The 12,616-nt window shown below is 41.6% G+C and overlaps 1 protein-coding gene across 3 annotated transcripts in view; it reads left to right on the top strand.

The window, feature by feature from the left end:
- The window catches only part of amot (angiomotin), a 49,091-nt gene extending 42,721 nt beyond the window's left edge, over positions 1-6,370 (top strand). For 2 of the 3 annotated variants that reach the window (XM_002938787.5, XM_018096772.2), the window contains exons 12-13: positions 237-461; positions 1,071-6,370. In XM_002938787.5, the coding sequence (XP_002938833.2) occupies positions 237-461; positions 1,071-1,171 (326 nt within the window). In that variant the 3' untranslated portion in view covers positions 1,172-6,370. The remainder of the gene's footprint in view (positions 1-236; positions 462-1,070) is intronic. The other variant, XM_004916841.4, reaches the window with a different exon arrangement.
- Positions 6,371-12,616: the final 6,246 nt, after the last annotated feature.

Here is a 12,616-nt window from a genome sequence, read left to right as displayed (position 1 = left end):
TGAGAACCATGCAGGGGGGGGGGGGGGGGCAGTTAATCACAGTACTGATACCATTTAAAGCTTACACAAGAGTAAGCCATCAAAGCAGCCAGACAGGTGGGGGGCCACACAGAGGGGGGTCGCGGGCCGCCAGTTGGACAGCACTGCTCTAAGGGCACACAAGGTGATATTTAAACATGACTTTCTCATGTTGCCTTGTAAAATAATTGATGGATTGCCTAAATATTTTATTTTAGGAGTACTACTTGGAACTGAATATCGATCGGAATCTGCATCCTCCACTCCCTCCCCTATTCTTCCCTCCACACCCCTTCTCTCTGGACACTCCAAGACGGGTAGCAAGGATTGCTGCACACAGACAGACAGAGGGGCTGAGCAAAACAAAACTCCATCAGTGAGTGCTTCTCCTGGCCCCGGGAGGCTGACTACTCCTAGCCCTATGTACACCTCAGAGAGAACAGGTACTATTCCACAATACCGTATTTTTCCGAAGGACTAGCTATACAGCAAATTATTTTGAAATGTAAACAAACCATTTCAGTTTTTGAAATTTAAATGTTGCAAATTGTTTCAAAACCAGATATGATTTTTAAGTTAACTTAATGTCACTATAAAGTGCATGTTGAGAAAATTAAACTACAGTTTTTATTTTGTATAAGGGAATATATTTTTATTCCACCTCCTCCTTGTCATAGTAGTAGGTCTAGTAGTAGGTCTAGATCATTGTCTTATAAATCACTAATAATTGTCTGACAGGCTAAGGAGATAAGAAGATGCTATAATGATATCATTTTCTTTTCCTATCTCCTCCACTTTTCTTATACAAACAAATCATTAGGCCAGTCTGTCCCTTAGCTGTTCTGTCTGCTTGCAGGTCAACTGAGTGCACTGCCCCCAGGTCAAAACCCATACTAAATCATAATACAGATTTGTAAAAGGCATGAAAAGACTGTTTGTGATACTAGCACATATGTTAGTCTTATTTAGAACCACAACGGTTTAGAACTACTGTATTTTTTTAATCTTATAAAGTGGCTGAATTTGATTTTTTTTCCTGTTTAATCTTCCAGCAGACACAGTTTTCCAGTCAAGCACCTTGGATCGAAAGAACCCTCTCCCACCTCTGGGGCAGGATCTCACAGATGGGGAGTTGGTGGAATATCTCATATAAGCACAGGGTTTATTTTTTTCATAACAGTTATTTATAGGAAGAGTGGCCCCAAATTATTTATATGGACACTAAGCAAATTAAATAAGTTTGTTTTCTATTACAGTAATCTTTCCTTTCATATTTAAAAAAACACATGTATTTTGTACCAAAAAAGGGGACTGAATCTCTGCAGAACGACGTTTTTCCGGATTTACACGTGGCTACACTGTTGTAGGCAGATAAATGAATTTATGCCATTTCTGGCACTGAAGGGTTAACTCACAGGCCTCTGTGTGTAGCATTATTTGCCAACAGAACTGCGCCAAACAAGAATGCACTTCTTTCATAATGACTTATATATTATATGAAGAAAAATGTGGGTGGCTGGTGTGTGGGCCCCACAATATTTTTTTTTCTTTTGTTTCTATTGTTCCCGCCATCTTTAAAATAAGTTCCTTACTCTGCAAAATGCATTTATTAGAATTTTTGTAGATATGATACTCTTTCACAGTGAGTCTTTCTGGGAACCTCTGTACTAGTAACAGGATGCATTTAGAAAAGCTGAACCTTGTGGATCCAACAGCCATCTGCATTTTAAAGTATTGCATATGTATATGTAACAGCTTTTAAACTATGGCAGTAGATGTTGTGTGACCTTATGTACAAGCCAAGTAATTCACCTTGGTTATCAGGTTTGGAAAGGATTACTGTAGTGTCCTTCACTAGTGGCACTCAGTTTGGTCTGTATCTCAGTTTAAGTGACTGAGCTGCCATACTGAGATGCTCTGACAACTAATCATGAGAAGTTCTGATTTTAAACAAACACCACTGGCCAAAAAAAACATTTTTCCAATGTATATAAATGTAAAGATTACTCTGGTATTTGCAAGCAAAAGTACATTCTTAGCCAATTATCCATTCAGAGCTGAATTTGGCAGTATAAAGTCAAGGCAGTATAGGTTGAAGTGCTACTGTACACGCCCAGGCTCTTCTTGGCTCATTTGCTTAGTATTAATTGTATTGGTTACTAGTATGATTAATGCTATGCAAAAATAGCTGGGGTATTTACAGTAGTGCATGAATTCTCACTGACCTGCCTGCCTCTGACTTTGTGCTGCTAAACTTTGCATCAGCAACAGCCCCCAGTTTATTGGCAATCAATACTCTCTGCTTTGTCTATCACAAAGAGAGAACATTACACGGTTTCCAGGGCATCCGAAGAACATGGTAACAGATTTGCCAATCATGGAGACACTTTTTTTTTTTTTTTGCTGTATGTTTAGATCTGTTTGCCTTTAATATCATCAGCACAGCAGCCCTTACAGCTTTCACCTCTACTTGATAAAATTGGAAATGTCAGACTGCATAATCTCAATGTATTTTCATTTATTTTATTTATTCCCAAACTTTATATATAGATATCTCAGAACTCAGTGTAGTAGGGTTTTTATAAAATTTAGCATTTCTCATACATTTGTATCCAATAGAAGTCTTGCAGCAATGTTTTTATGTCAGAGTATTGCTAAATGTTCTGTTTCCCTATTATAAATGTAATGGTCACTACTCAGAGCAATGTGATTAGTTAGCTTGGCTTGTGTAGCTTAATTTATATACTTTAAAGGTTTACATGTAATAACTGCTGCAAAATCTTTCATGTGGCCTAGCCCTTGCATTTAAAAAAACATTTACAGATAGCAGTGTTTATAAGGTTCCTCCAAATGTACATAATATGCCTTATTTAAGGGAGAATATATATATTGGTTTTATCATCAGTAGATGAAGAGGGCAGAATCTTCTTTTGTTGCATATTTTGATGTATCCATATTTTTGGGAGCAGCCACATTGGGTTCTCTATACACACAGCCAATGTTAAAGGAATCTCTAGCTATCATCACACAATTTTCCTTTACAGTCTAACAACCCTTTTTATAGGCTTGGCTCAGCAATAGGAAACATAAAAGCTTCCACTCATGAAACAAATGAGGTTTGTCCTTAGGCTTTACTGCTTTAGTGAAATGCAAATGAGTTAGGGATTTGCGTACCAGCAAAGGAGTGGTATCTGGATCATACTTTCAATATTTTTGAACTATGAATGCATTTTAGTATCCCTGTGTTCTTTTTAATGAACGTGCTTTCCCCATCAGGCAGTCTAGATTTGTGTTAGTAACTCCATGGCTCTAGAAGCCATTCTACCAAACCTCCATAGTCTGATCCCACAATTAAAGTTCTGCGCAACACTGATACTGCGCAGCCCACAGCCACCCAAGATATATTTAAGCTAACAGGATTAAACAGGGCACTATGCCTAAAGCATACAACAAAGTAGTTGGGCCAGTGCCCTTGTGGATGCAGAGCCATGTATATAGACCAAGCATTGTGTAAATATTGCCATTGACCGCCTTGTAGTGTTGCTCAGAAGCACAAAGGTTTTTAAGTAGGTGTTACTGAAGTTGTTGCCCTTGCACTGCCGAGACCTTGTTTAGCATCTATTCATGCACATTTAAATTCCTTCCCTGGGTTTTTTTTTTTTTAAGTACAGTTTGTATTCCTGTTTGTTTTTGTGGGTTCGATTCATCCACAGTGTATTGCAGAGCAATATGTTGCTGTTAAGGGGTTAATTTAATTGCTTATATAAACAAAAAGCACAATTGTTTTCCTTAGCACTGAGTAGAACTCAGTGAGTTTTTATGTTGTTTATAGTATTATTATTATTTTAAAGACAGCTTAGCAATGCCATCAAGTAAAGCAAGCGGCTAACTCATGAGTCCAGTTGGTTCTGTAAGTAGATCCATTTTTTGTGTTAGTGCTTAACGATAAGATGACAAGCTGTGCCAAACACGGATTATTCTTGGCCTTAGGGGCCACATATACTTTCAAATACTGGACTGCCTGTTTGCTAAGTACAATTTGTTGTTTCTTTCCAGCCTTTGCTTCAGCTTCAAGTGCTTTCATTCCTCTGCACATTAGAAATACCCAGAACATCTTTCCTGGCTATTCATCATTTCATTGTGTTGTTTTTCCGCTGTTACTGTGCGACTCTGCCTAATAAGAAAGAGTTATAGTTATTTCTAGTGCCAAGCTTGGCCAGGGCTAGGGAATGTCTGATTCCTGCCAATCCATATCCATTCCATTTGTTCTTACTGCTGGCCGGCCAATGTGTCCATTCCATGCTGACAGTTTCTTGCATTACAAAAGGAACAGGGGAGGAATTTTGGGGGTTATCGTTAATGTGGGTTTCCTGAGCAAACAACAAAGATGGTATTTTTATGTCTTGTAGATTTTGCACTTGTTGCTAAGGATTCTGGGTATCTACATTCCTAAACAAAGCTTTGTTCCTTTTCTCTAGGGATTATTTTTCTATCTTACAAAGTCTATTTTATTACCAATCCAATTGTACCACGCCTGTGTTATTGGCTGGGAACAGAAGGCTTTTTTCAATGTATTATCATGTGCGTGTATGTGTGTGTAAATGAGATCAACTCTGGCATGGTAGCGTAGAGAAATGAACCAAATTCTTTTCATCATATGTTACTTCTTATAGAATTGTTACAACAGTGCTGCAAATAAATTATGTGCTTAATCAGACCCGTATATTGCAGTGCTCACTGACACATTGGTAAAGGAGGAATATTAACCCATAATAGAATTTCATATTGAGATTCACAGCAAGAAGAGTTTGTTTTAAACCAGAGCACTTATCAGGAAACATCAACAGCAAAAAGCACTGAAATTATTGGGGTGTTATGTGACAACTTAGAAACATATTGCTACAGTTCAGGGAAGTTGGTCATACACAGAAAAGACCCACTTATTTGGCCACTAGCCTTAAAAGGTCATATTTGGTGTTGGAGACAGCTATTGACAACCCTGTGTAGAGTTGTGGGCTGTGGACCACTGCAGCCCTATGGCTGCCCATCTGCCAGTCAATATCTAAATGATCCCCAAGCAGATATGTATTGGGAAGAGGGTGGTTCTGTGCCCTGGGCCAGTAGATTGCCTATGTGGTCAGGAATGTCCAAGTCAATTTCTGCCCATGTATGGACTACTTAACCCATAGAAACCTTCAGGTAACTGACAATAGGTTGATATGGGATTCTGAACCATTGTTGCTACATAACAACAACTCTGTCAAGTGCCTTTTTCCAACCAGGAAACACCGCAGCATTTTCATCTTATGTTCAGGATTGGTACCTGTGATGATAGGCAAGGACTGAATCCATCACTCCTGTATTTGATCAATCCTGAGTCCTCCTGAAAAAGATTTAGCTAAATAACCAAATCAAATCTGAACCTGTTTTGTCCGTTCAGATCTGTACTTGGTCACACAGCTGTCTCATGAAATTGTTGCTTTCACTTGCCTGGATTCAGTTCGCCTGATTACTAAGGGGCAGATTTATCAAAATGTGAGATTTAAACTCACCACAGAAAGATTTGCCCACTTTCTATCCATTCTTGTGGGATTTTGAGAAGCGTATTTATCAATCAGCGAAACTTAGATCTCACCATTTAATAAATACGCTTCTCAAAATCCCACAGAAATGAATAGATAGTGGGTGACTCTTTCTGCGGTGAGCTCTAATCTCACATTTTGATAAATCTTAGGAAACCTACAAATGTGGTTGGATTGTGCTGAATCTTGAGCCAAATCCTGGATTCTGTGCTTCGCTAGCATGCATATACATTCTGTACATGTGAATGTTACTGATTTATTACAGAGGCAGCTGATATATTGGCCTTATTTTGTCTTTCATTTGTTGTGTCAAAAGCAGAGAGTGGCACCAGTTTGTGAACCTGTGTAGGACTTGTCGCTAGGCAGGATTTATAAATACGTTCTTTCTTTTTCTCTGTTTCCATACAATATGAATGTAACAAACTTTCATAAAAACTTGTGCCGCAAATGGTCCCATCCCTCTCTGCTCTCTTTGTAACTTACCCTTGTGTGTGACCAATCAATCCTGAAAATGAAATTAATCTGTAAATATATATACAATGTAGTTTACCATTTTTAAAAAGAAGGATTCGCCTGTTCATTGGCAGTTGCTGGACACGGCGAGAGTTGTTGGATGATGCATTTGCTGGGCAAAGGACTTTTGTTTTTTTTTGTATAGTAAATTTTTACAATGTTTTGTAACAGAAGAAATATTTTTGCACTATTGTTTTTCTGTTGCTCTGCTCTGTAACTGGAAAATAATAATTAAAAAACACCTCATGTATGTAAAATGCTTTTTTTATGTGTTTTTTTTAATAGTTTGACTTATTAAATGCAATATGCAGTGTAAACTATTACAGGGTAATAAGTTGGTTGTGCATTTAGGCTAATATTACACATGGCATATTCTGCTTCCTTCAATATGCCATCTGAGAAAACCGCTCCGCTTCTTTCCACTCCATCTGCAGTAGGCAATAGTATAGCATCTGCCTGTCAGTGCATGCATGGTGCGGATTCCAGTGTAAAAACAGAAAAGTGTGCTTTTTCGCACCAAAGACAGTGTGTCAGTTTTTTCTCATTTGGCTTGTAAGTATTAAGGTGGCCACACACGTGGGGATTTCACAAACCGTTCAGGGCTGAAACGGCAGATAAGGAGGTAGAAACAATAGGATTTCTACCTCCTTCTTCCGATTCAGCGCTGAACGCAGATTTTGGTCAGGCACCTTCTATGGCGCCCAATCAAAATCTTTTAACTGGCCTGATCGGCGAGTCGACCGATATCAGCAGCTTCCTGCGATATCGATCGACTCGCCGACTTGCCATACACACACCGAATATCGTACCAAACGAGGTTTCGTACGATATTATCGGTGCGTGTATGGCCAGCTTTAGCCTCACTTTAGGATGAATAAGTTGGGTCAGGGAAATAACTGCTCCTGCCTTAGTCCTAGAGTACACAATGCCACTGGAATGCTTTGGTGTAGCAAGGTCCACTGTGATACCTGGAAAATTCCCAGTGGGCCCGGTTATTAGTCAACCCTTCTGTTCTCAGCCATTTGGTCGCTCATGTCTATTATATGGGCCTTTTCTGATTGAGAACAAAATGAAGAAATGGAGGGAAAGACTGAGTGTAAACAGCATGTAAACAGACTAGTAGGAATAAAGAGGTTGAGTACTAGTGACGTGGGTTTACCAATGGGTCGGGTGAGTTCAGATTGATATTTGGGAGACCGTTGCGGGTTTGGGTTGGGTCCTCTGCTCCCAAAGATTCCCTGTTTTGCAACCAGAGGCACACGCAAAAGTAGCATATGGTGTGAGATGTTTGTATGGGTTGGGCGCAGGTCCTACAATGGCAACCTTTTCTGGGTTTGGGTTCAGAATTAGACCCCTTCTTTGCTCCCAAAGATTCATTATTTTGGAACCAGAGTCACACGCAGAAGTAGCGTATGACATGAGAAGATGTGGGTTTGGGTTGGGTGCTGGTTTCGGTGTCACAGAATATGTTGGGTCTGGGTTGAGTTTTTCTTGACCCTCACACCACTACTTCAGTGGCCGATATCAAGACAAAAATCCTAAAACATTAGAGACAATTCAGTCTTCATCCACTGGGCAGAAAAACAGGAATGAAATAAAAGGTGCAACATTTGCTACTGGTCCAATAATCTATTCAACCCATCAGCATATAGCATTTATTGGTCACCTGTTCAAAACAAAATCTTATTGACTGCTGTTGGTTACTGATCATGGGTAAACTTAATACCTTTTATTACATATAAGGGTATGTCTCTGAAAGTTACATCAGTGGTAAATATGTAAGTGTCAGTGGGTATAGAAAACTATAGAAGGAAGCACAAGGCATTATACTGCCAGGAGCTCTGTGGCACAGTGTTTTATAGTATTTTCTGGATTTAAGGGAACATATGTTGTCTGTCCAAGTATTGTTAATATTCAATTTGTTTGCCCTTCCTTGTGGACAGAACAATAAGCTTTCCCTTTAAGAGACATGGTAAAAGTGACTCAGGCTGTTGTTATAAGAAAGAATGTGGCAGTTTAGTTCAATCCCAAACCATTACATTACATTAACATTTATTTATAAAGCGCCAACATATTCCGCAGCGCTGTACAATAAGTGGGTTTCATACATTAGACATACAGAGTAACACATAAAGCAATCAAAACCGATACAAGAGGTGAAGAGGGCCCTGCCCAAAAGAGCTTACAATCTACAAGGAGAAAGGTTTGAGACACAAGGTGTGGGAATGGGCATGACCAGAGTTGTGAGAGGTGTTGCACAGGGTATTGCTAAACTAGATTAGGGTAAGCTTCTCTGAATAAGTGAGTTTTTAGAGATCTCTTGAAGGCAGAGAGATTGGGAGAAAGTCTGACAGTTTGTGGGAGCGAATTCCAGAGAAGGGGGGCAGCCCTTGCAAAGTCTTGAATGCGAGTGTGTGAGGAGGGAATGAGAGAGGAGTTGAGGAGCAGGTCAGTAGAGGAGCGTAACAAGCGGGTTGGATGGTATCTAGAGATGAGTTCAGAGATGTAGGGTGGGGCAGAGTTATGAACAGCTTTAAATGTGAGGGTCATTAGTTTGAATGTTATCCTGGATGGTAGGGGAAGCCAGTGCAGGAATTGGCAGAGTGGCACGGCAGAGGAGGAGCGGTTGGAGAGGTGTATGAGCCTGGCAGCAGTATTCATTATGGACTGGAGAGGGGACAGTCTTTGGAGGGGAAGGCCAATTAATAGGGAGTTACAGTAGTCCAGGCGAGATATTATAAGACAGTGAATAAGAATTTTGGCAGCATCTTGGGTGATAAATGATCGGATTTGGGAGATATTTCTTAGGTGAAAGTGACATGATTTGATAAGTGATTGGATATGAGGGGTGAAGGACAGGGCAGAATCAAGGTTAACCCCAAGGCACCGGGCCTGGGAAGATGGGGTGATGGTAGAATTGTTAACCGTTATAGATACCTCGGGAACAATGTGGGCGTTGAATGGGGGAAAGAGAACCAGTTCAGTTTTAGAGAGGTTTAATTTAAGGTAACGTTGGGACATCCAAGTGGAGATAGCGGACAGGCAGGAAGAGACACGAGTTAGAAGCTCTGGGTTGAGATCAGGAGAGGAAAGATAGATCTGAGTATCATCAGCATAGAGGTGGTACTGAAAGCCAAAAGAACTGATTAATTTGCCAAGTGAGGAGGTATAGAGAGAAAATAGTAAGGGGCCCATGTGATCTCATCTAAACACCTCCAGATTTTCTTTAAATAGATCAGTAGTCTAGTAAACAGTTCTTAAATTAACTCATTTTTCTACAGTAAATTCATAAACCACCTTAAATTCTTAGGAAAACATAGAGAAAAATGTGAAATGTTTCCCACACAATAACCGCTAGCATCGGTTTTGGGTTGCTATGTGTAGGCTTGTCCACTGGTTTGCATAGTCCTATCAAAGTGAGGGACTTTGCAAAAGAAAGACTTTAGCCATTATAACCTGAATAAAAATTCTTGCTCTTAATATATTAACTAAAGTTTGTTTCTTCCTACCGAGCCTGTGACTCTGACCCCTCTGGAGAAGGGGAGCACTGACATAAATGTTAGGCAGGGACCCCAAACAAGTACAGGAAGAATATGCACCTTGAGGTGCTCTAACTGGAATCAAACCTAGGACCCCAATTTTAATAGACTAACTGGGGGGCTGTAGGTATTGACAAAACTGGGGTAATCTTTATGTATTTATAGCCAGCAGTTCCCTATCCATTAGGCCTCCACCTTTCCTCCCATGTGTAGGACAGCAAGTGCCTGCCAGCAACTTGAGGGCAATTGTTCTTTTTTGGGGTATGTTTTTATATATGTATATATTTTTTCCCCACCACTTGTATCTTTATAAATTGTGTTAAAAGGTTATTGTTAGAAGAAAGTGTCGCTTAACGATGTTACTATTCTGTCACCTATGATCTTGACATGGTCATGGAAACCCTAAATTCCTATATTTTACAACATATTATACATACATATATTTCTATATCTTCATCCCTTTACAGAAAAATTGATCAGGGAACTGTAGTCCCAACGATTAAGGGCCACAGAGGTTCATTTTGTTGAACTGACAAAGAGGTGCATTTCTGGCTATACTTAGAATTGCAGGTTAGAGCCTTTATACATTTGTATTTGTAAGGGCAGACATTGGTTTTCTAAGGGCTTTAGCTGCCTTCAAAGGCTGAATGACCGGAGCCGCTAATCTATTTCGGGCCATATGAATGAATGGCGTGATTCTCAAATGGCAGAACAGAGCTGGGCAACTGAGCCTCGTTGATCAGAATCTGAAAGCAAAACTTCAGCAGTACAATGCTGAGCACCGTTCTATCTACGAACCACTCAGTTTCCATAGTAATGCGGGGGTGAGGACAGAATTTCTCGCTTTTATCCTCAGCTGAGAGAGGAATTCATTATGATTTGTTTAAAAGGAAAAAAGAGAGACGTCCAACTGTTTACAATGAATTCACTTCCTCTCAGAGGCCCCGGGCTATTCTGCTTTCAGCATGAATTTCAGAATCGCAGTCCCTGGGTTTTCTATTCTATTTTTCTAAGAACAATGCGGGTTGCTTACATTTTCTGCCACTCAGTGATGTTTCTCAAGCTGCAAACCGACTTTGCTTGGGATAAAGCAGAAATGATTAGACACACAGCTCCAAGTAAATGTCACTTGTATTTATCAATCGTATAGTATGTGCCAACATTAACGTAGCTGATGAGCAAGCATATCTTGTTGTCCAACCTCTCTGTTAGAGTGGGGCTCACTTACATTTCATACAGGGTACTGTCACTGGGCATTCACCCATAGCAACCAGTCAGTAAGCCTTGTTCAGCCAGAAGCAACTACACAATGCGAGCAAAAAACTTAACTGGTTGCCATTTGTTACTTCCCAGCTGCAAATTTATCAGATATTAGTAGGAGAATTGGAAGAAGGACCAACCTGTATGTAATTATGTCTGAGTCTGAGTTAAGACTAAAGGTGGCCATACACGGGCCGACTATAGCTGCCGATTCGGCAGCTAATCGGCCTGTGTATGGGGAGAGCAGAGCGGCCTGGCCGACCGATATCTGGCCTGAAATTGGCCAGATCTCGATCGGCCAGGTTAGAAAATCTGGTCGGATCGGGGACCACATCGGCTCGTTGATGCGGTCCCCGATCCGACTGCCCCATTGCCGCCCACATAATCCGATCGTTTGGCCCCAGGGCCAAACGATCGGATTATTATTTTTTTTACCTAAATGGTCCCCGATATTGCCCACCCGTAGGTGGGGATATCGGGGGAAGATCCGCTCGCTTGGCGACATCGCCAAGCGAGCGGATCTGCTCGTGTATGGCCACCTTAAGTAAGAGAGGGGTGATTAATATAGGCCCCAGGGCTGGAACAAGGGGTAGGCAGAAGAAGCGCGTGCCAAGGGCACAAATAGCCATATACCTTTCTGTCACCTACCCCTAGTCCATTCTCCTTCCTCCCCACCCGCTGCTCTTCATGTACCTTCCACCCCAGTAATCTATGTGAGTGTGTGCTTGTTCAGGGTTGGGGATGACATGGCCTAGGCCAGCGTTTTTCAACCGCTGTTCCGCGGCACACTAGTGTGCCGCAAGATGTTGCCTGGTGTGCCATAGGCAGGGCCGCAATTTTTACTTTCCCCTTTAATAAAATCCGGGCCCTGTCATTGGTTGCGCCCCGTGTGTACGGGTGACGTCAGTACGCACGGGGCGCAACGTTATAAAAGGGCCTGTGTGCGGTCGCGTGTAGGCAGAAGTGCAGAGGCGGCGCGCGTGAGGGGAAGATGCTGCTGAAGCCGCCGAAGAGCAGAAGTAAAATGCTGCTGGGCACCAATGTATTAGGGGGGGCCACGGGGCACACTGACTTATGGGGGCACTGCTGCTGGGCACCAATGTACTAGGGGGGCTGGCTCTTGGCACCAATGTACTGGGGGGCACTGCTGCTGGGCACCAATGTACTAGGGGGGCACTGCTCTTGGCACCAATGTACTGGGGGGCACTGCTGCTGGGCACCAATGTACTAGGGGGGCACTGCTCTTGGCACCAATGTACTAGGGGGGCACTGCTGCTGGGCACCAGTGTACTAGGGGGGCACTGCTGCTGGGCACAGAGTTACATTTTTTAACATTTTCTAATGGTGGTGTGCCTCGTGATTTTTTTCATGAAACAAGTGTGCCTTTGCCCAAAAAAGGTTGAAAAACACTGGCCTAGGCAACCCACTACTGCCACCTACCCTTAGTAATTCCAGGGAAGGGATTTCAGAAATGGCAGAATTATAATTGTTATTATTCTTTACTTATATAGTGCCAGAATATTCTGAAGCACATTACAAAGATTAAACATTCATATCTGTCCCCTGTGGAACTTGCAGTCTTAGGTCCCTGCAGGGTTGCCACCTCTTTAATACAAGGTCCAGACTGGGGGCCGGATGGTGACATCAGGGGGTGGGGTTATTACAGGGTGATTGGTGATTGGCTGATCACCGAGCCATTTACCT

The sequence above is a fragment of the Xenopus tropicalis genome, chromosome 8 (assembly GCF_000004195.4).
Source record: "Xenopus tropicalis strain Nigerian chromosome 8, UCB_Xtro_10.0, whole genome shotgun sequence".
NCBI classification, from domain to species: domain Eukaryota; kingdom Metazoa; phylum Chordata; class Amphibia; order Anura; family Pipidae; genus Xenopus; species Xenopus tropicalis.
The sequence above is the reverse complement of the archived record's forward strand: the minus strand, read 5'-3'. Positions and strand labels throughout refer to the sequence as shown.